Raw genomic sequence first — 24869 nt, 5'->3', positions numbered from 1 at the left:
TCCTTAAAGCCTTGTTTTCATGCACTGGCTTTTTCCAGGCGCACACTTAATCAACAGGGAGAGAGAGGCAACAATTCAGTCTGCAAATAACGTCGATTGGAAACTGATGTTGAACTGTCAAAGCGTGCCGTCCAGAGGCATTAAAAGGGACTTGGCAGCATCTCTCTAGGAATCAAATCACATTTAACAGTTGTACTTTCGAAGCAATTCCTTTGCAGGGAAATGGAATAAAATGTTGTGTTAAGTAGTGATATTTTAGCGGTACATTTTCATCACGGAGTGTCCCATCAGCCGTTTAAATATTCTATCTCCGTAACTGTAACACCAGGCAAAGAAAAGTCACTAGGCCTACCTTAATGGTGAATATTCATGACCCTGGCAAAAGCCCATTATAGAGCAAGGCCTACTATCAGCTATAACTGGTCCAATAGCAGAAGTTGAGGTCTAAGCCCAAGCTGGTCAGTGTTGATTACGACAGCCTTCTTACTTCTTATTTCATGTCAACCAACCAGAAATAGGCAGGTCCTTATTGTAAGTCATGGTGAATATTAAATGACTGGTTCGGGGTGGAGTTATCTGGTGTTATAGTTCCAGAGATAGAGTATTTGTTATAAGTTCCCTTCCCGATTGACATGTTTTTAACACATGACCGTCAGGATATTCTTCACGAACTTACATCAGGTGGAAAAACTGTGATATCTTCAAAGTTGTTCGCTCTCCAAAGAATGTGGTGTCAACGGTTTTGTCGTAGCGTTTCTTCTCAAATCCAGCAGAAAGGGTCATGTCCAAGGTATCAACTATCAGCCAGGCTTTCAGGGTTTTCTTAACAACCTTGAAATCTAGTTCAACACAGCAAGTGACACCAAAGCACAATTCATCAAATGTGCACTGGACTCCACTCGGGAGCTTCGGCATGTTCAGGGTTGGGCAGCCTGGAACGAGAGATTAGGGAATCGTAATAAAACTGGAGGCATTTACATCTTACAGTCTACCTCATAACATGTCATCACCTATGACTTATCATGTATCCTAAATTGCCAAATCGATTTCAATGCGGTTTGCGCGCAGGAGTGTTTCAAATATTATCGTACAATTGTTTATGTACACGGTCAAATGTGCCCAATATAGATTTTTGACAATATTTCTTTTTGTTCGAAGCATGACAAATGTACGCAGTGTATTTTGTGTGTTCAAAAAATAAGAAGTACCGTCATCCGCCACCGAGAGGTTGATTGGGGCTCTCCCCAACTTGCTGAGCAACTCGGAAAAATCGATATCTACAGAAAGACGTCATCACTACAGGCAGCGCTTTACATGTGCATCGGTCCACATGGAAGGCTAACTCGGGTAAAATCGGAGTCAACATCGGATTAACGTGATCTTTTCTTTCAGTCAAATGAATTTTTCCTTTTTGTGCAATTTGTTGACGGAAACTTTGTAGAATAGGAGGTGACTGAGCAGCCGACAGCTTCGTGACGTTGCCCTTATTAATACCCATGCTCCTTTAGAATAACTAAATAACAGTCAGTGTAATAGGAACTACCAGAGTAGTAAAAAATGCTTAAAAAATAGTTATTTTTACAAAATGATTTCAAAAGTGTAGAAAGAAGGTACTTTCCCCTAAACTTGTCTAGTTAGAATAAGTATTAGGCGCAAATTCTGAGAAACGCTGTCATTGTATTATATTGAAGGCGAGAGAAATGGACTAACGTTCTTTGTTGATGTCAGGGTTCGTGTTGCCTACTGAACACAGGTTTCCATCTATAACGTCCTCGAGACCAAGGAACCTCTTTGTAGCCTCCCAGGCATATTCGCCGGCTTGTCCACCAATATTCTTCTTGAATTCTTTCCAGGAGGGAAAAGGAAATCTATAAGGCTCGCCCGTTGTAGGTATGGGGAAATCATACTCTTGCAGGATTTGAATCGAGAGTGGTGCGTATTCAGCAATTTTTGCTTCAAGCCGGAGATTGATCTGGAAGTCCGTCTTGGTTTTCCCGAATGAAAATCTGAAAGAAAATATAATTTTTATCATGCGACATATTTTGATTTGTTTCTATAATGTTAAAGTAATAGTCGTTTTTTATTGCAGTATGCTTGTTCTTCTTCTGGTTCATCCGTTGACTATTTTTCTGAATGTGTTTGATGCTTTTCCAATTTGTTTCAGCTCTTATATAGTAAAAAAACACGTTATTTGTTATTTTCAGGACGCGCAAGTCCTGGCGCGAAAGACCTTTCCCGCCTCGTGAGTGCACGCCGAGGCCCGTGTTCACGTCACCCCGCTATTAAGACGGAACGTCATTTCCGTTTATTGTTCCAGTTGCCAGTTAATGAAGCTCCAACAGCGTGACGTCGGGAAATCGATATCAGCACCATCAAGTCAGGGGATAGATCTTAGCTCCAGGACGCCATACTAGTGCATCCTCGTTCCAGGTGGAAAAGGTCGATGCGTGGAGAGCTAACTCGGATCAAATCGGAGTCAACATCGGAAAAGCGCGATAGTTCAGTCAGATTTTTAATGTTTCCTTTTCTCATGTAATTTGTTGATGGAAAAGGAGGTGACTGGGCAACCGACAGTTGGGTAATATTGCCCTTAAAAATGCAAACGGTCCTTGAAAATGAATGGGAGGCTTTTTACTGCAGTATGTTTGTTTTTCTTCTGGTTTACTAGGTAAACTATTTTTCTGAACGTGTTTGATGCATTTCCAATTTTGTTTCAGCGGTTGGAAAGTGGAAAACGCTTTCTTTATCATTTCAGTACGCACAAGTCCTGGCGCGAAAGACCTTTCCTGCCACGTGATCGAGTGGACGCCGAGATCCGAGTTCACGTCACCCCGCAATTACGACGCAACGTAATTTCCATTATCGTCGCAGTAGTGGGGTAATCAAGTACCATCAGCGTGACATCGGAAAAATCTATATCAGCATCAAGGGGTAGAACGTATGGCAAGCCGTTCGTCGAATAATTAAGAAAACCTAGTTTTTTGAAAAAAACATGGTTTTCTTCTTAAAAAACATAGTTTTCTTCAAGAAAACCTAGTTTTTTTCAATGAAACTAAGTTTTTTAACAAGAAAACCATGTTTTCTTGAAGAAAACTATGTTTTATTGAAGAAAACCAGGTTTTCTTCCATGAAACTAGGTTTTTTAAAAAATAACTTATTCTTTTTGCATAAAGTGTAGGTTCCTATGGCAAGCCGTTCGTCCAATAATTAAGAAAACCTAGTTTTATTGAAGAAAACCTGGTTTTCTTCTTAAAAAACATAGTTTTCTTCAAGAAAACCATGTTTTCTTCCATGAAACTAGGTTTTCTTCGAAGAAGCATAGGTTGATTTAAAAAACCAAGTTATCTTGTTAAAAAACCAGGTTTTTTAAAAGAAAACTAGGTTTTTTTTAAATCAACCTATGCTTCTTCGAAGAAAACCTAGTTTCATGAAAGAAAACATGGTTTTCTTGAAGAAAACTATGTTTTTTAAGAAGAAAACCAGGTTTTCTTCAATAAAACTAGGTTTTCTTAATTATTGGACGAACGGCTTGCCATAAGAACAGGGTAGAACCATAAATTGAAATGACTTTTCCTGGGTAGCCTGTTACTACCAGAGCTTTCGAACCCCCATTTTAACCACTTGCCTTCAAGCAGATTAGGATTCCGCCTTGACTTATGTCCCAAAGTGCCAAAAGTCAAAGGTGGTGCAGCACAAGGCTATGGAAAGTGAAGCAAAAAGTCATATTTTTTTAGTTTCTATTGGCTTCATTTTAATTTTACTGCAGCCCCTCAATAGAAAAACTTATAAGTATTGTACTGGAAAAGTGGTGGCCTAAAAAACGTAAAAAACGAACCCAGCTCAATCACGAAACTATATCGTGCCGTCCGAAACTCAATCGAAAAAATGTTACCGCTCTGGCCAAAAACAAGGCGCTTTGTAGTTCATGCATGGAAACCAATGCCGCATTGCATTCGTGGTGGAATAGGGGTGGTAGAAAATCATAACTTACATGAAATTAATTGATGAACCCAGGGCAACACTTTCCTCCTTGCCCCACTCATACGTGAAGAGATAGCGGGTGTAGTTCCAATTCTCAAAGCCCACTGTCAGCTTGTAACTGAATGGATCGATGGTCGCGAACGCCCTAAAGCTCCGCTGCATAAACCCGAGGTCGATGCTGGCACAACACTCGATACCGTGACAGTCAGATTGGATCGCACACACTATGCCACCCGGCAACATCGGCAAGGAGATGTTTCTGTCCTTTGCAAGGGGACACGCTAAAAATGAAAACGTATCAATATTGTACTCGTATCAACATGCATTATATTGATTCGATGGTAACCTAAAATCCTCATGAACTCTGCAGACATATTATTTGATGCATAAATGCAATATTAGTCTTGATGTGGATGATTTTCAGTTGTTCTTGAAATTTCTCGAACCGAAATTTTAGATTGATAAAAAAACAACACTACAACGTTGTAAAGACGACGTTTCGGATATTTTGAATCCTTTTTCAAAGTCTAATGTACAGACAGGGAATATACGTTTAGGCTAAACTTTAGAATTACCGATCGGATGTTCCTCCGCACTATATAAGTTGTGAATCGGTTTAAAGGGTTAGGGTTAGGGTTAGGCTACTTGTTCATTATTCGGTATTCATTCGCCCCTTAGACCTATACTTCCGATCGGGAATTCTAAAGTCGTTCCTATGTTTATATACAAGTACAACAGAAGACGTGAGGATGATGACGGACGTCATTAAAAACCAGGACTCCCTGTCTACGTGTCTATTTGTTGATATCTAAAATAAACAAAGTCATTGATTGGCCGGAGGGCAGGGGTCAAAGGTGAAGGCACTGTTGAGTTTACGCTTCGGGAGTTCCCGGAGTATCTCCGAGTCCGAAGTCACGTGATGTGATTGACAAGATGGCGGATCAAGTACAAAGTAAATGATGCGAAAGTGCATATAAAAATGATAATAAAATCATGAATACGGGAGAGATAGTGCATTAAACGCCATCGGGACGACTACGGGAAGTAAGTATTATGCACAGTGTTCAATTACAGAGACCAGTTGGTTCATTATGTTTAGACCAAGAGGTCTGGCGGACCGAAGTGTATAGATCCAGTAAGACTCGCGTTCTAGCAGACGATTTTCGTTGCATTGCGCTATGGGGAGTTTTTCTAGTCCGTAGACTTTCATGTGATCGACATGATTGTGTCCTTTGGAGTTAAAGTGATTAGCAACCGAAGTTTGTTTATTCCTGAAGATATCTGATCGGTGTTCATTGAGTCTAGCTTTCAATTTCCTGGATGTTTGGCCTACATATTGTATACCACAATTGGTGCATTCAATGAGGTAAATGACCCCTTCCGAGTTGCAACTTATCCTTTGCTTAATATTATGTTTCTGTTTGGTGATGTTGCTTGTCACGTGATCAGATATCGAAATTTTACACTTTATATTTCATACTAGGCGACAAACGAAATATACTTATAGATACTTTTAGTATTGAATAAGCATGAATTCAATGTTTAGATCAGTACTTTTAGAACTCACATGTATACAGTCATACCATCAGGTGGATAAAAGATGCGCCGAACTTCAAGTGCTAATAACGTTTGATTCATTTCTTGTACTTTAATATAGTGCAATTTAGTCCGCCTTACATTTTTGTAATCATTTAAAAACTGGTACAAAAGGATATTTTTTAGTCTTTATTTGACAGCCAATTGAAGTAAACTTGTCAACAATTGCAATTTCCAAAATGTTAGATGAGATTGACGTTGATTGACGTATGATTATTTTTTGATCTGATTAATGTACTGTATTTCTATACAAACAATATTTTCATCAGTAGGTGCATGGTAGAAGAGGCTTCGGGCTGTATGGAAGCAGGATGGTGGGCCAATGGATCACTTTAGTTTGATTTGCATATGAGGTGACTCCCTTTGCAATCATGCTGACATTTTGACCGTCATTTCTTTTGTTTGTCATACCTTGAACACCAATGACGATATCAAAACGAAATTAGGATACAATGGGTGCCTTTTGCGACTCCTAGTGCTCTGAATTGTTTGAGAGCATTTGGTCGTAACGAGAGGATTGTTGTGATATTTGGACATTGCATATTTTTGACTCTTCATTTTAAATTGATTTTGCCAAAAATCTAAAACTGTCGAGCTGATCTTAAGCAAAATTTAAAATACTCTGAAAAACAGTCAGGACATATTATTCTCAAAATCTTATTGCTATATGCTGAATATCTTTGAAGTTATTAACACTTGATATTCGGCGCGTTCTGCTTTATAACCGCCTGATACATACTAAGGTCTTTGGGCACTTGGCCGGTTCAAAACGAATAGTCAAACTGAAACAGGCTTGGGGACCAGGCAACTTCGTTTTGTCTTTTTTTTGCTTTCTAGGGATGAATTTTTTTAGTTATGAATACCTACATTTCTCACGCAAGAGATAATACACATGACCTTAGATACCCAAAATTCAAGATATCTTCAATTGAATTACTTTAGAAGTGCAATATTATGATTTGGCGCGTTGTTAGAGCCCACCCGATATTGTGAGACAAGGCCAGATAATTGTGGGTTTTTTTTGACAATGTAATCGCCAGGAATTGCTGGTACTCCCAAAGAGATAGAATAGCGGCCGTGGTAATTGTTACAAATACGAAAAGCACTTCTGCAAACAAGGCTAAGGCTAAGTTAAGTTGGGAAAATGTGTTCTATTAGTACACCAAATGGCTCAGAGAGGTCCTACCGTCAAAATGGTAGTACAGATCTCGCGAGAAGGGATTGATTAGACGGACTAGGACCTCTCGCTCATGTCTCGTCAATCCCTGTACAGGCCTTTCATGTTTAGAGTGATAATTCGGTATACATACGATTCTTCACTGGATTTGTAGAATCAGGGCAGAGTCCCTCAACACCGATGATTGATCCCAGCCCGAGCATTCTCAGCGGTATATTGAGAGCCATGCCTGTGGCTTTCGAACCAAGCTTCCCCATGTACTTCTTCATTGAGTTAATGTCTGGAGGAAGACTAGCTATGCCCTGGACAATATCGCACTGCAGTTGTGGGATCTCAGTATCCTCCATGAAGTTGATATTGTAGTCACAGTTAGCATCCTTGTTGAATGAGACGCACAGTTCGGCATTCAGGATGAATATCTTCTTGTCGTTGTCCTTTCCGATCGAAAATCTGGAAGTAGGGAAAATTGCTTTGTCCGAAAAAAAGAGTAATGATAATGGCAGATTTTATCTAATTATCTCAAACTAATACAACACTGGGAGACTTGAAACGTTGTTTCATTCTCTAATTTCACTTCTCTACTGCTGTTTTGGTGGATTTATGAAGCAGCTTCCTTAGTAATAGACGGCCCGCCATCCATGAATCGATCTAAAGTAATTTTGTTGAACATGACTCGAGTGAAGGCCCAGGGTTTTTTTGGCAGTTTTGTTCTTGTCATTGTGGCGGCAGTACGCGGTTACAGTCGAAGTAATAACACAATCTATTAGTTACATGTAAGGTTTAACTTGAAACTATTTTTGTAATATACTATACAAGATTTTTTTTCTGTCATTTTTCAAAGAAGGCTTTTACCAAAATATAACGGCGATGACAATCACACTGTTCCAAAAAAGGGCAGCCTGAGGTTGAATTAACCATGAGAATAATGCACTTACTTTATATTGAACAACTTCAAGATATCGAACTCTTCAATCTTTCCTGGAATGAGAGAAAAACAGGTTAACGTTCGGAAACAATATATTCTCCAGCGATTTCAACCGATCGAAGAACAGCACAAGGGGGCATTAACAGTATAAGGTCACCGTCATGTCATGGTATACATCCTTTCGGCCTGACCGGTATCCTGACCACGAGTAGTAATTATACAGTGCCAATCAGCAATGCAGCACTACCACAAGAAATGATCGGTAGTTGTATATCGGGCCACTGAACTTACCCCAATGATATTTGAGAAGGGTATAGTTGAAATCGAGTTTCTCGAATCCAATCTTGAAGACAAGGTCACAGGTGTCCAAAGTCATGAAGAAATGGAATGAATGGGTGTACATCTCATAGAAGTTCACATCGACACAACATTCGATGGATGTGCAGCCTTCGTCGAAATGACACTTGACGAAATTGGGGAGTTTGGGCAGTTTGAAGAGACGAAGATTGCATTCTGAAATTTAAAAAATAGACAAAATTGGATTGAATGCGAAATATAACAACACATGATCAGTGTCTTCCATTTTTGCCTGAAACGACATGTCAAGCCCCCCTCCCCCCCCCCCCCCCCGCTGCCAAAGTCGCATCTCTGCGACATGTATTTTACATCATAAGACTGTCGAAGTCGATGTCTCGTTTTGTATAGACTCACCATTTTTCCAGCCGTCGACTGATGGCGAGTAGAAATCACTGCTGCTGTCACATTTGGGTTCCTTCAAGTATTCCCTAATACCAGTCTGTTCAAGGAACATGTCAATGCCTGCACCAACCACTGCCTTCCCGATCTCCAGACCTTTGGTTTTCATATAGTCCTTCAGGCTTAACTCTGATTGAAAAAAAAGATTACATTATTAACACACTGTTAAATGCGTTTTTTTTCGGTAGTCAATTTCTACATTGCCTGAAGTCAGCTAGTTTTCATTGAACGTTTGCAAAAGACATCACCAACTTGATATCAATCATGTTGTCCCTATCTAAAACATTATGGATACTTAATTGTCAAAGCCTTTCTCCAAGCTTATAAATTTAGAACCATATCGATAACAGCATTTATTTTCATTTATCTATTCTTTTTTTTGGGGGGGGGATGCGGTAGGAGTATTAAGATATATAGAGGAGATGAGAATTGTAGAATTGTTATTTAGATCTACTGTTGGTTAATCCTGAGTCGGTCCAAATCACAAATTCGCTCGTTTACGCTACGAAAATACATATACGGACGCTTGTTAAGCTAGACGACACCTCATTCCCACATGTCCTATAGGCTCTGAGCTTTCTCTATGATTAATTTTATTCATCATTTGATCAGAAGTGCTTTTGCAAGTTTATATATTTCAAATATTACAAAACATACCGCATCAACATTTAGGACAATCTATTATTTGTTGCTATTGAGTATTCAGTGAAGTAGCAAACAAACCGCGGGAAACCGCTTCACATGATGTGAAATGTTTCCGCCAATGAATAACCTCTCCGTCAGCAACATGTAAGAACTCTTCGTACAGCAAAGCAGTTGTCTCGACCATATATCCGAACATGAATTAGGACTGGCGAAGGCTGCCGAATGTACCATGGGGGGATTTGACATTCTAGTCCAATACAATGTGGATGCTGATGACGAGTGGGAATTGTGATCATCGTATTTAAGATTTTAAATAATGTAATGTAATGTTGATGAATATTTCAATGGACGACAAGCGTTGATGTGACAATGCTGGTTGCGACCGTAACCCGAGAGGAACTTGGTAGATAAGCGATATAATGACAACAATTTTATAAGGACGATTACCTTTAGCATTCTTTACTAGCTCAGCCATGGCGTTTGCATCGCACAGAGGCACAGATTTATCCTTGAAAATCTCGATCCCGTTTGCATCAGGGATACAGACTGCCGTCCCTTCGATTTCAAGACAAACAGTGACCTTCATATTTAAGATGGCGTTCTTCCCACTTTTACCAATTGAGAATCTGAAGGAATTTAAAAGATAAAGAGAATTTCAAGTTTTGGGTTAACAGCCTGATATCATCAAACTACAATAATATAGGTTATCCGACTTAACACTACCCTGGACTACATTTAAACCCAGATCAGTCCTGAAACCAATCAGTAGACCTCGGACGAGTAGCTCATAACCAGCCTACAATAATCTGAGAACTTCTGACCGGTACCCATTCACATATTCAGTAATCTTCCCGACACCCACAGACCAGGAACAATAAAAATGACTTTGCGTGGAAAAGTACAGTATCTGCTCATTCGAATAATTTCAACGAAGGTTTCCAAATTCACTCTATCGATTGCTGCAAAACCACGGAAAAAAATCGAATGAGAGATTTTTTATTCATTCAATTATGCATGTCAAACATGACGTTTATTTGCCCTTGTTACTGGTTTAGGCCTATCGAGCCCCATGTGTAGGCTGTTTCGTGGGCGGTCGGTGTTTGCCCTGATGACCTTTTGATAAGACTGTAGAGCAATCATTGGGAACATAGGGCAAGGTGCGAGCTTGCTTTGTTTAAAGACTGAATTCTTTCAAATACGAGGTACCTGTAAGGGGCAAAAAAATGAATGCTGCTCATTTAAGGAAGAGGCGATCTGAAAAATGCTGTGGTCAAACATTTGACCACTGGTGCTGGCTTAATTGCCTATTATCGACCCATTGAGAAACTTTGCCTGGTTGGTGAGTTTGATTATACATTGTCTTACTATTACCTGATCAACACCGGCGCTGGATCGCCTTCACCAATTGTTATTGTAGATACCTCACCTGAGGAAAGAAGGTTATCAAATACTGTAAGATTGGACTAGTGTGGGTATAATTACACCAAATATTTAGCAGTTTCAACCCGCTTTGGTTGGATTTGATATGTCATCAGAATATATCAAAAAGGGTGATCATGAGAGTATTTCAATTACAGAAGACGGTAATAGAATAGTGTACAGCATATTTTTAGGGATGGCAATCCAAATAATGATTATGAATTTATATATTGACATGAACTTTTGTAAGAAATCGACATAATCAACTGTAAAATGCGTGCAGATGGAGTTTATATGACGCTACCATTACATCTTCATTCAGCATGATTGACCTACCCCAATTGTAATGTCCCAATGTCTCCTTCCTGACAAATGACCCGAATTTAGCCTCGATGGTGAATTCACAGGGGTCGAACTCGAAGCCCATTTCCACGTACTTGTCTATTGTTTTAGTGACGAGAGGCAGTTTAAAAGGAAGGTGAAGACAGCATGATACACCGAAACAGTTGTCCGAAAGTTTGCATGTAAGTTTATTCTTGACCTTCTGAGGAAGCCAGTCAAGGTTGAGACGCCACGGACATGTGGGTGTCGATGTGCTGGGGAGCTTACACGAGTCATCGCTTAAAACAGTCTGGAATAAAAAAGATTAGTGTCACATTTGGACATTGTTCAAGCACCCTGAAGAACGAACGTGAAAAATTGGAATAAGGATTCATTGCAATGGAAGCGTTAAAACGCAACTATGTTTATGGAGTAACCGTTCTGAGAGTAACGGGTATTGATCAGCTGATTAACCAATGATCATGGTTTCCTTCTGGGAGAAAAAAACATTTGTAGTTTGCAATTTGAAATTCGTCGAATTTTGAAATTCCATATTGTAATCAATCTTATCAGAAAATTGTGCTAATAATAGTTTACTTATTTATGGCTCGACATAATACCACCGTGGGACATAAGGCAAGATCTCATTCATTTTACTTCTTTCAGTGTTTTGCTCTCGTCCTGGATGCCTCGTTTCAAGTTCCATCTCGCTCAACTCGGGTGTCATCGCCCTTCGTCATGTGGCTACGTCACCCTAAATGCAGTCCAAAACAGGTGATATATTTTTCATAACTAAGTATAAAAATCACAATGTCTTGTTTTTGGTCTTATTGATACATGTACTTACATCGAGTTTGAACATTTTTAGAATGAAATTGAATGCCCCCTTGTTGATCTCTCCTCCGAGTCCTTTCAGAAACTTCCCTACATCACCAGGGTTGAATGCACCGAGTGAGAAATTCTCATTACAGAGAGGCTGTGGGATTTCTTGTTTCTCAAGAACAGCGAAATCTATAGGGCAGTTGTCAGGTGCCAGACAAAGTTTGATCCCCAGATCGACTATGAATGCTTTTTTGGTGTCATCTTTATCTATGGTGTACCTGTGAAGACAGAACGAATGGAATTACAAAATTAAGTGTTTGGTACCCATGTGATAGACATGTTAGATATGAGTTTGGGGGGGGGGTGCCGGTAGAAGTTATCATTCAATGTACTAGAGAGTGCAACCTTTACTTAGTATCTCATGCTAGAAGTCAGTAAAATCCGGGACACAAATTCAGAATTTGATGCCATGTTTTGAATAATCAGTCAAAATATGATGTTTGTCATGCTAATAAAACGGCTTTGAATGTGAGTGAACTACACTACAAGGTGAAATATGATTGTCATTTTTCAAAACCCGTCTGACCCTGGTCTGGGCGAACCCCTTGACGTTATTTCCCCCTGATTTTGTAAATATTTAGGCAGCAACAACATGCTGCACACTTTTGTGAGGGTGTTACAAGTTATCATATGAGGAGGTTTTTCTCTACTAGTATTTACTTACATGATGAAGATGTTGTCACTTATCTTTAAAGTCTGAGGTTTACCTAAAACAGAAAGGTAGGCAACCAAGAATGATGCGCGTGTGGCAATCAGGAAAGATTTCTCAGCCTATGAAGTCTTTGTTTTTTACATCGCCATTCTATATGATACATTGCCGTCTAGTGTTAGTCTTTTGAAAAGTGTTAGTTTAGGCAACTTTGGTCGCATGCCTTGTTATTGATGGTTTCCCAAATTTGTCCATGTGATATGAGATAAGTTAATGAGAGTCTGTCGAATGGGACAAAAAGCCGTGGTCCCTTGTGTATGAGTGTCCAGTTCTAGAAAAAGTGTCCCACGTATAGCTGGACAGTTGCCTATAGTAAACTCTATATAAAATCCGTCAAACTTCCGATAGGGTTACGACGCCGGTATGCTGATACTGATATTATGGAGGCAAGGATTGCCATGAAATACATGTAGCAGAAAACAAGGAAAAAGTCCTTTACAAAATTCACATTGAATAGAATCTACACGTATATAGAATTTCTAAAGGAAATTCCCGACATAAAAAAAACCTATTTGGATCCTAGGAGGGGTGTTAAAGTTGTGTCGACGCAATACAAGGCATTTATTTTAAAATCTATAGACACAATGGTTTACTCAAAACTGTCGTAGTCATGTTTCTGTTTTTACCGGTAGGACCTGAATCAAAAGTATTCCTTGTTTTTCCAAAATAAATGTAAATCACACTGACATTGCTGTAAGAGGACTTCAACCCTTTAACACACTTAATACAAAGGCGAGATTTGCGAGGTTGTAACATTGAGTGTGTTAATGAAATGAATTGATATTTAGGTGTCGTTGCCAATAGTTTTAACTTTGTCACGATCATAGAGATAAAACAGATGGAAGGAAAGTCTTAAGACTGACAGAACTCGGTACGATTTTTAGAAATGAAACACATGCAGGGAGCATCGTCGTATACAAAGAAAATAATTTTGATTGCAGTGTATAAGAAGCCAAAAGATAAATATTGTACAATACATTCCTTCAATGAGTTTGTTGTATGGTAGGGACGTACAGGCAACATGGAAAACCGCAGAGATTGCATTACCAAACCAAAACTAGGGTAGCATTGTTATCACCCCACAAAACTTTTATCAAAACATTTTACAATACGCTGTGCACTCCAGCTGGGAGCAGAAGGGGTTCTGCAAAAGAAATACCAGTACCTTCTGTACGTTAGTGAACTAATGAAATGCGTGAACAACACAGCCTTAAGGGCCGACCAAAGGTACATCATTTTGGCTGAAGCAGTTGGAACTCTCAAAACAAAGTTAATGCCAATTTCAAAGGTGGGAGTTAGTTCTTTCCCTTTCCTGAAAAAAACAGCCTCCAAGGTACAAGTTCCAGCCAAAATAGTGGTACCTATACATTGGGATAGTTCAAGTATTGGGTATAAATTGATACTATGATGTGATTTGCAACTTTGCGGATATACGTCCGTTTTTAATTGTTGATCACAAATGTAAAGCTCAAATTTTCCATTTTTGATTAGATTTATTATAAAATCGCTGTTTTAATCGCGTCAGACTGGCCAACTGCCGAAGACGTTTTGAAAAACCCACACTAAGTCACGTGACCTCATGACGTCACAACATGAACGAGTCAGACCGTCGAATATTTTCCTATTCGCTCCAGGAAGAAGCTATATCCGCAGTAGTTCGCGAAGGCTCAGGAAAATCTAATGAATATTAAATGAGGTCTAAAAATAGTTTTAGGAATACCATTATTATGACGTCAGCGATGGAATTTCCTGGTTGGACTTAGGAAATTTATAATGAAATGACTAGGACTGTGGACTTGGGGGGGGGGGGGGGGGGGGGGCCGTCCCTTCCCTTACTTCGTTACTTCAAGATTTTTTCCAAATGTGCTGGAAGACCCCCAACGGCAGACGAATTTAGAGCTGGTTCTCGAAGTTGTGTTCCAGCGGAGCATCAAGAGGAGAAGATGAACCACCGGCTGGTGACCTCTTGACTCGAACTTCATTGTGACGGCCCGGTTCCTTGATAGGGTCAGGCCAGCGGAAAACCCCAACACCTTCAGTTTTGCTGGTGTTGCTGCAAAACATCGCAGCACAACGCCACCCGACAACCCTTTTCTTCTTCTTCTCCATAATCTTCAGTTCTTATCGTGTATATATTGTGTAAGGACAGGATGGTATGTCAATGGTCAATGGCAGTTGTAAATAAACGAATGAGATTTTTTTTTTTCGCGGGAATGTAAACCACCGCGACCGCGAAAATGTTCATGTTGTGACGTCATCAACGAAAACATCGTCGGCGTAGCGCGATTTCAACGGCATCGAAGCGAGCCGTCCGGGCTGGATTAAAACCATCAATTTCTAGAAAATGTGCAGTTAAAACCAAGTTTATCTCGGTTTAAAACCAACTCTCGGTCTCAATTTGACAACATAAAACTGTCCTGGGATTAGGACTAGATTGAAACTGTGATAAAACCTTAGATAAAACTAAGATAAAACCAGGCTAAAACTCAAGGAGTCGCTGAATCAGTTCTCATGCATCATGCGCTGGTTTCGTCTCAAATGCCTCTCAATTGGTTCTCCGCTGAAGGCAGGCTTTCTTACAAAGTTGTCCCCTCTTTGCTGAGCAACAACAATATTACAGGTGGAGCAAACATGACTGCTGGCTTTATTGTGATATTTGACCTCAGCAAAGTCTTAAGTCCTAGGACTTAAAACCGACCATGTACATTTGGTAGTGCATTTTGAAAAACCTTTAGCTCTCTGTTCAGATTAAAACTTCCAAAGTTTTATCAGAGTTTTAAAACTTGTCTTAAATCGGTCTAAAGACAGTTTCGAGACAGTTTTAACCAAAAACATATTGGGAGGTCAAATACCAGTTTAAGCTTAAAACTTTCTTAAAACCGGTCTTAAAATCTGGTTAAACTCAATACTTGACCTCACCCACTGTATGTTGTGGTCCCATGATACAAACTAAACTTACCCCAAGGAAAGACAAACACGATTACTTCCTGTGTGAACTTTTCAAAGCCGACGCTGAACTTATATTTGCAAAAGTCGAGATCAACGAAAGCTCTGAATGATTTTGTAAAATCCATAGCTTTGATGGTGAAATCTACGCATGCGTCGATTCTAGTACAGGTTGACGATATACTGTAGTAGAGCACCTTCTTTAGTTTCGAGTTTGTAATCTCTGGCAAGGACAGTGTCTTTGTTCCAACCTTACAACCTAGGAAAAACAATGGAAAGGTGGTTCAAGTCATGAACATTACTTAATAGGTACTAACATTTTGGGTAAAAATTGAAATCCTTAAGCAATTAAAACTCTTTCAAAACGAAGTGAATGCCACTTTCAAGGTTGAGAATCCGTTCTTTTTTTCCACAGAACAGACATTTCATTTTAAAGGAGTTCTAATTTCTTTGTATTTCAATTTCGAGCCAAAATAGTGGGAGTTAAGGCCTTTTAATTTTCTTTCAACTTTTCTAATTTTAGTTCAACGGAAATGTACGAGCTGCAATGAATAGGCTATACTCGGGAATCTGTCGAGACAACAAAGAACACAAAATTTCCTTTTTTACACGGAATTAAGTGAACATCTACTCTAAAACGATCAATAGAAACGAATGAATTATCTATGTCCTATCGGCTTACTTAAGTCATCCTTGTTTAATCGGTTGTTCATATCAGCCCTAGACCCATTCACTGCCAACCCCCGCTCATGCAGAGCCTTCTTTATGTTTGACACCTTCATAGTCCATGGTCTTGTGCAGGGTCCATTGGGGGTAAGGAGACTCTGAAAATTGATCAACATATCAATATCAGAACCCATAATATCGTCGCCCTGTTGAGATACTAGCAATTTGTTTTGAGGTTTTGGGGCACAATATCCCCAGAGTGTAGAATTGCCTTACCCTGTTCTTTAGGTCGATCTGTAGTCAAGGGGTTTTCCCAAAGGCAAGCACATTCCAAGCTGCCCATTATAGTGTAACATAATTAATGAATCATAATTGCCTAGACTCTGTTCGCCGATTTTAGGCAGAGTCAGCGCTCGCAGAACTTTTATTGATTCCTAACCGCAACCCTGAAATGTGACAGCAATTATAGGCCTTGGTTTTCAATGATCGCTGATTTGCGCATGATATTTCGAAACTCACTCTAGTGGGCTTGTGTTGTAAATAGTAAACAAACTGACGTAAATGATAAAGTTTAAAAATGTCAAGCAGTTTTTTTCCACTTTTATTAAACGTTTTTCCAATTTTGAAAATGGAAATGTGCTGTTAACCAACTGGAGCTTGTCCGTATAACAGCGGATTTGGGGTTTTTCAAGTAGATTTCCGCAAAATTTCCGAAATAGAGACCTAGTGGGGGGGGGGGGGTAAAAGCTATACTTTTGTTAATTATATGCACAATTATATATATTTTTGATAATCGGCGGTTATACGGACATGCGCTAGGAATGGCTGCATTCTTATAGCATGTTGACATAAAATTATCAAGGTAATTTTTTGAAGTTGGGCAGTATTGCGCCACACATGGGGATAGATGGACCTTAATTTACAAAATCACCATTACGACAGTTCACACAAGATCCTTATTTCATATAGCATTTCATGTGCAAAACTTGGTAGGTTTCCCCTGGCTTTTAGTTTTGTTTCTCAGTGTGTGAATTTTGGTAAACATTTATTAGTATCTAAGAACTCCTTGTTGGTTAGTGCAGTTGTTGAAGCTAAGCGGTTGACATCAGATGGGTATTTTTCATGGTTTTCTTTTTTCAATGCTTTGTGTAAAAAGGCTAACATAGATCCCAATATAGATTCAACAAAGGAAATTAAAATTAAACTACAAAATCAATTCCGTAGTTATTGGGAAAATAATTTTATTGAGAGGTATAAAAGTGATCAAACTGGGAAATTTAACACATATGCTCTCTTTAAAAACAAATTTAATTATGAGTCATATCTTGACCAAATTGTAAATTTTAAACATAAAAAAGCGTTAACTAAATTTAGGGTTAGTAATCATATGTTAGAAATTGAAACAGGACGATATTGTAAACCACAAACCCCCAGGGGTGAAAGATTTTGTTCACATTGTAGGGATTTAGGTCGGATGGTAGTTGCTGATGAATTTCATGTTGTTTTTAAGTGTCCCAAATTTGCGAGTGAGAGTGAACAATTACTAAAATACTGTTATTGTCTATATCCAAATTTGTCAAGTTTATCGCAAAAAGATATTTTCATTTATTTGATGTCATCTGAAGGGGAAGTAATTAAGCAATTTAATGCATGAGTGATGGGTCTAATCTGCTTATAATAATTTTTTGTAGCTTTTGTAATATGTTCATTATTCATGTTCTGTTCTTTTAATTGTCTTGTATGTTTATTACATAAAAATCCAATGTAAATATACTTTTATAAGGAGTAATAAACAATTTGAATTTGAATTTGAATTTGTGCAGCGAGAATTGTCCTTAGTTTTAAACAATAGTAGAACCTCTCTATTTAAAGACACCCTCGTTACTGGCAAGTGATGTCCTTAATATAACCGTGTCCTAATTAAAGAGGTCATTTTTAATGTTAATAATCAATTTGGGACCAAACCCAGTGTCCTTGATAGATAAGATGTCCTCAATAGAGAGGGTGTCCTTAACAGAGAGATGCCCGCTAAGGGAGGTGCTGCTGTATTTTTAACAGTCAAGAATATTGTAAAATGCCAAACTCAGGCATGAATTTGGCATTAGCCCACTCATTGACATTGTCATTTGATGACTTTGGCAATATCCGTGCACTGATGGAGTTGGTCATCGTGCCAGTGGAAAGACATATTTTCAAAAATGCCCTCGTTTTTAGCCAAATGCCTAGTCCCTGACCCACAGATGAGTCAGTAAGGCCAGTTTCGTCATTTTTGAAAAATACCTACATTTAAACTAACCAGCGTACTATAATTCTGATTTGAAGTGTACACAAATACCCGCTATATCCATATATTTACTATAAAAGCCTACCTCTGGTATCCCAAGGTCATTCAATACATCCTTAGCCACAGAAACGACGGCATCCTTTAGTACTCTTTTCCCGGTCTCCTTTAGCCGATTCTTTATTGCGTCCACGCTGAAAAACTCAGACCAGTCAACTGAAAAGGAACATCTCTGAGCATTAAAGTAGCGGTCGATGCCAACCCACACACACTCACTTTCAGGCAGTCGACACTTGGTCGATGCTTTTGATTAACGCGGTTAAATTATAACGAAAGTTAACTATTGAGAATCCTAAGAGCTCTGAGCCCCTCCCCAAGAAGGTATTATCAACATAATACGTCTTAGGCCCGGTGCCAGATTCACTGCCTAAAACCAGTAGTATTAACGCAGTACGCTCAGCTATTATTAGAGATTTAGCCCACGCTCATATTCCAATCGTCTAAAATTTGCTAAATTAGATTTTTTACCTTCATTCAAGTTTCCTTCTAATAATTGAACAAATACTCTATTCCGGAGGAAGGTTTTTTCCATTAAGATCTTAACATACCTTTATAGAGACTGAGACTTCAAAATTTTGTTTAGGAAAGTCACCAAGGCAGTTTAAGACCAAGTGTATTGTGAGTTTGTTGGTCCTGATAAATTTCGTAAATGTAGTGATTAAGGCATAACTCTACATATACGACAATATTTAGAAAAATTAATGACATTCTACTTTCAGAAAATTTCCCGAACCTATAGAAATGTGGAAATATAGAAATTATGAATTTGCGCAAAGATGGTTATCAGACATCGGAAAGACAATCCGAGGTGTAACGATTCATGGTTGTCTATCTAAGTTAATCTGTACATTTTTACAAACGGAGTTTTTTTCACGTTGGATTTAAACCGTTTCTCCTGGAGACAAATGCTACAAAAGTTTATGATTGGCGAAAAAATCCCTATGTCTTCATAAAGGAGTGGTCTTGTAATACATGTTCAATGCGTACAATTCAAGCACTTTAGGTCACATTCAGCATTCCTAGGGACGATAAAAACCGACGTAGCCAAAAATCACCACCTGTTGATTATCTAAGTTCTTTTTTTAGTTTTAAACAGCTGACATGATAAAATATGTGAAAGACAATTCCATCAAGAGAAGATTGTAATAATTATGCCTATGAAAGAAGGCGAGGACAGCTGACATTCTTGTCTTCTGAACTCTCACCGAAAACGATATATAAACCGATTCAAAAGGCTATGATTTGCCACACTTAAGAGGCGTGTGTGGGACTTTTTTAGTTATTTTTAATATCTTATTGTGACTAATCTAGACTTTTAGGTAAAGTAACCAGGGCTATTGTCTTTACAGAAGAGTTGTTGTGAAAGCCAAAAAGTACCTTATCTGATCGATGAATGCACATACATTGTATAAAGTTCCGAGAAACATAATCCCAAAGAGTTCTTGCATAACCATGCACATGTTAGTGTATAGTAATCACTTTTTCTGTGATAGCCTTAAATAGTAGATAATTGCATTTTCAAACCTTCTGTTTTTCTTACTAAATTAAATAAATAAAATACCATATATTAAAGTGCTCTGTACATGCCATGCATGCTCCAGAGCACTGTACAGTAGATAAAAACGACCAAGAAGAAAAGTTCTAAAAACATTATAAAAGTCCAAAAATTCGATAATACTAATATGGATTAAAACATTTGAATTGCACGATAAGATATTAGAAATGTCACATATCGTAAACGATCTGAAATAGATGAGATTTGAGGGCTCGCTGGAAGGGCCCAATCTCTCCGATGGCTTTAAGGTGGTCAGGAAGCGTTAAGTTTTGGCAAATTCGCCTCCATCCATGTGCTTATTTCCTCGAGACAGGCTTCAAGACGTCTTATTTGAATCTCCTGACTCCTCTCCTAATTGAAATCATTCAGATTATCAAACTTCTGGATTCTATGAGAGTAACGATTGTGGTTGTTTAATGGATAGACGCAGTTATATTCGTCAATTATTATTTGCAAACCTGTGCGGTGAATAAGAACCTTCATTGGTGATACCACCAAGCGGTTAGAGATTGAGCCGTAACTTGTATCGGTACCGCGCCGCATAATTAAAGCAATGACTTACCGTCAGGCCAGGTCATTGTTCCATCAGGATTACAGACGGGTATGGGAAGAACAGCTTCATCCAAGAGTTTTAAATTAACAATACAAGATGTGTGGTCATCCTGTGAACACGCCGTTATGCTGAATGATACCAAGGCAGCATTTTCGGTCTTCTCTAGTTTATAGCTGAAAACAAATAATATCCTGAAATATTCTAACAGATTGATTTTCTACTACAATGTTTCATTTCATTTCTGACAGCAGGCAATACGTTATCTATCGTCAAAATATAACCTCGTTTTCGTTCTCGTTCTCAGATCGAAAATCTTAACCTCTCTATATACGCGCTACCTAGCGCGTAGGTCGCTGGTGCATCATTGTCATGCAACTCGCTCGTGCTTTGCGCGTGAATGATGCGAAGCAGGATTGATGGCATTTGTGATTTGGACTGTAAGCATAATTGTAACCAATGAACCACCTCAGATATCTGATTAAACGACGAAAATGTGCGCTTTATCATATTTGACCTAGAACCAACTATAATTGTCGATTTTCGGAAAATCATGTTTATCAAGAAGTGCATTTTCTTATTTTGGTCATTTGTTTTTCTCATCACAGGAACTTGGATCAAATATTTATTATATATATATGTTTATTCGTACTAACAAATGTACATTATAACTGAAGTACGAGTAGTTCAAAGTTCAGTAGTGCAGTTTACATTACATACAAGAAATCACCTAAGCATATTATTGAGTGTATATACGCGAGCCAAGATTATATGTAGATACATGCACCAGTCGATATAAGGTCTCAGTTAAGTAACCTCTCGAGACCATACAACGGAAGTCTGCACATGACCTGGACCTCTATCTAGTTTGTACATACATCATTTGATATAGTCTATTTCTTCCCTGGTTAAAAAGTCGTGACCCTGTTCCTTCAAATCCAGTAATTCTAGTATTTTGTCCGCCAACCATATGCTTTAGATTCCTTTTATAACGACCCTCAACTTCTAGGAACATTAGCCCCTTTGCTCAGTGTGGCATTTCGATCCCACCCATATTTGTTCATTACGATGGTAAAATACATCCGAATAGCATTCCGCGAAGATGACGTCACTGCAGCTGCTGCCCTCTATTTCCCCATCGCTGAATTACCTGCAATGTCGGACAAACATGCGGTTTCGTAATGGATTCAGGCTTTCTAACTAGGGCAGTTAGATTCAATCCGGCACATGTCCGAGTGTTGGAAATACTCCATAATTGTTCTGAATATTTCTCTCTCTGACTCTATGGTATAAGTTATGCTAAAAACAATGCAGGGTCAAAGATAATTGACTTTGAAATAAGCTCAAATGCGTAGAAATAAGTGTCGATGTCCGACTGTCACGTGACTAAAACGTCATCAATATATTATGCAAATGACTTTGTGAGCTATGAATAGTAACTTCGCGGAATGCTATTGGTGACTGGCTTCCAAATACAATCATTTTCTTACAAAGTTCTATATACAATGTATTTGTTACCTGAATGGAAAATGGTGTGAAATTTTTTTCACAAAGCGTTTCTCAATTTGTGCCTGGATGCATAAATCATCTATAACAACAGTAATAAGGACATTGTGTGTCCGATACGGTATATAATTTCAGTAACATTCTAACACACTTTATCCATGCCGTGTACAGGCTCTCCATCCATGGCCTCGAGAGGTGCCATAACTGATATTCATACAGGGACATAGGGTGACTTTTGAATAACTGGTACTTGACCTTATACCTTGCATGGTAGAACTGGGACATTAGTATATATTTGTCATTTTGTACAGGTCATTTACAGCCATCTGAATTCTTTTCTGCATGACGTTCCACCCAAGTAAGGTACCCAGGTGAATCTCAGCAGGAGAAGGCAACAAGATGGTACCATCGAAGGCTATTGACATTCTGCGCTTTTTAGATTGACATATTTTCTTATATGTTACAAAATTTACGCAGCATGTTAGGAATTGCATGAGTTATCGCTCACTGAAAGTCAGAAGTTTTCTTTTGCTAATATACGATATTTAGGGCATTTGCGATTACCTTATGATGATTTCAAGTTTCATGTCAAACAAACCAAATTTGATTCCTGTGCTGAAGGACTTCTCTATATCTGTCGAAGATAAAAGAAGAAAAAGAATATGAAAGTATGTTTTTCAGGATTGACTTTACAGCGGCAAGGCATATCACTATTGTTTTTATTGAATAACTCATTGACACTCGTACATTACACTGACATGCAGATAATGAAACCTCAATTTCACTGGCACCGTTTGCATTGATCGCTGCATAATATTCATAAAGGACAGGCCTTAAGGTTGTCACCAAGCAAATTTGGGAGTAGATGTTAGATTGGAATCCAATTGCACCGAAAGACATGTTGATATCCAAACCTTAACGTAAAATTGAGTTTGGAGTAATCTATATCCAGTTATAGGTAGGCAGGCAGACGTTATTGAGCTCTAATGGAACAAAATACTGAAAACGATTAGGCCAACTTACTGAGGTAGATATCCTTTACTTGAAACTCATAACTCCAGCTGTCCACTCCGATGACAAACTTGAAATCGCAAGGATCTAGACGGGCGTATGCTCTGACTGCTTTGTTAAACATCGTGATCTTGAGGTTCATACAGCATTGGACAGCTAAGCAGTTCTCATCAAACACGCAATAGATCTGTTTGGGCATTTTCAGTTGGATCAGAGGGCATTCTGTAATGTACATGTAATAACTGCTCTGGTTAACAAGAAATAGCATGGTACATGTTAGGAAATGTAGGGTCTGGCAAATCAAGAATTTCCATCCTCCGTGGCCATAAGCCATTCAATATAATGCAACGGATCATCGGAAAGGAAATTTAGGGGCTTATTATAAACCTCGAGATGTGGAATGCGAAATCGCGAGATACCAACCTCGGTCAGAGTACCATGCGCCACAGGATGTATTGCAAATATGGAACCTGAAAAGGCGAACATTCATGAGACCGAGGCTGTAGTAGGGAACTATCCTTGTTTTGATTGTCCCATTGAAATAGACTCCGCAGTACGATGTGTGGAATTTAACCTAATTTATAGCCTATATTTCGATGGTCAGACTATCCCGGGCTATTTTAGGGATGACCAGACGTTCACCAGGTGCATGCCCTGTGTTATCGGTCAATCATGTGTATGGTGACTTGTGCCGCCAGGCGTAACGTGAAAATAATCTTGATACATGCAGCATCCTGAACCGGCTTACTGGACTTTGCGCAATATTTCGCCAAAAAAGTATTCTACGCAACGGTCCCTAGGTGACTTTTCCTATTCATAATACACAGCCTGTCCATCCTAGATCTTGGTTACATGGGGAGTAATCGTTGTAAAATTAGGCCAAACGCAAAGACAGTTAACCCGGGTACCACTATGTTTACGATGCGAACAAGCCGTGTAAGTCATTATCACCATTTTTTTCATTGAACATTTGCGGGTACATCGTCACAGGGAGCAGCATTGAACGGTAAACAGGTTCACATCATATTCAGGCAACGGCTTGTAACGGTCATACAGGAAACGATTCGTATAAAAAACCGACGATCACAACTATTCGCTTGCTGAGAGTATACATTACGCGCATACATTATATTCAGACATTTGAGCTTCCAAGCTTTGAGAAAGAACAGGTCATGTGCGAATTTGGCATGTAATTTTGGTAATTTACGTGAGTACATTTTCAACCCCGAAAAGTGTGAAGTGAAGTTATGCTTTTATTTAGTAAAAATCGGTAGGCATGTCCAACAAGACATGTGTCTCAGCTGCCTGGGTGGGTGTGGGTCATCACTCATCCATACTGGTGACTGACACCATGTATCGAACTTGACGTACCGGGATAAAACATAATGGTCGCTCCCCCATTTCGCTCGTTTCGTTTCGTTGCGCAAAGTCCAGTAAGCCTCCTGAACCTCGTACTCACAATATATCTTGATAATCAAGTTGCAAAAAACATTTGTGGTCAAGATGAACATGCAGTTGCATGTAATCTTTTTATTGTCTTCGGCCCTACTATCGTTGAATGGAGACGTGGACAGCAGCATTTGAAATGGTTATAGTCATGGTCCAGGGAAGTAGAAAATCTTGTGGCAGAAAATAATGATTACTCATCTCGCTATTTCTCATCTCACGGTTTACAATAAGCCAAATTGAGGCTCTTTCGTGTCATTAGATTCTGATGATCATCTTGGATCTGGGAGACACAATCCAGGCGCGATCGATCAATAAGACGAAGTCCTGATTTAAGCATGTTGAAGTTATTTGACCTTCCATTTAAATATATCATTACCAAAGACAATTCCATTTGACGAATATACTGTAGTTTCATGAAAATAACACCACTTCAT

The 24869-nt window shown here is 38.9% G+C and overlaps 1 protein-coding gene across 1 annotated transcript in view; it reads right to left on the bottom strand.

Moving 5' to 3' along the window:
- LOC135496832 (uncharacterized) overlaps positions 1-24869 on the bottom strand; it is a 160954-nt gene that overhangs the window by 86979 nt on the left and 49106 nt on the right. The window contains exons 28-45 of the mRNA XM_064786375.1: positions 22999-23208; positions 22540-22609; positions 20482-20645; positions 18393-18520; positions 16040-16181; positions 15371-15616; positions 12367-12409; positions 11668-11920; positions 10836-11130; positions 10452-10506; positions 9528-9706; positions 8391-8564; positions 7971-8192; positions 7690-7732; positions 6888-7204; positions 3992-4262; positions 1711-2006; positions 677-932 (exon numbers count right to left, since the gene is read on the bottom strand). Coding sequence (XP_064642445.1) covers positions 677-932; positions 1711-2006; positions 3992-4262; positions 6888-7204; positions 7690-7732; positions 7971-8192; positions 8391-8564; positions 9528-9706; positions 10452-10506; positions 10836-11130; positions 11668-11920; positions 12367-12409; positions 15371-15616; positions 16040-16181; positions 18393-18520; positions 20482-20645; positions 22540-22609; positions 22999-23208 — 3364 coding nt within the window. The remainder of the gene's footprint in view (positions 1-676; positions 933-1710; positions 2007-3991; positions 4263-6887; positions 7205-7689; positions 7733-7970; positions 8193-8390; positions 8565-9527; positions 9707-10451; positions 10507-10835; positions 11131-11667; positions 11921-12366; positions 12410-15370; positions 15617-16039; positions 16182-18392; positions 18521-20481; positions 20646-22539; positions 22610-22998; positions 23209-24869) is intronic.

This window comes from Lineus longissimus, chromosome 12 (assembly GCF_910592395.1).
Source record: "Lineus longissimus chromosome 12, tnLinLong1.2, whole genome shotgun sequence".
In the NCBI taxonomy this organism is placed as follows: domain Eukaryota; kingdom Metazoa; phylum Nemertea; class Pilidiophora; order Heteronemertea; family Lineidae; genus Lineus; species Lineus longissimus.
The sequence above is the reverse complement of the archived record's forward strand: the minus strand, read 5'-3'. Positions and strand labels throughout refer to the sequence as shown.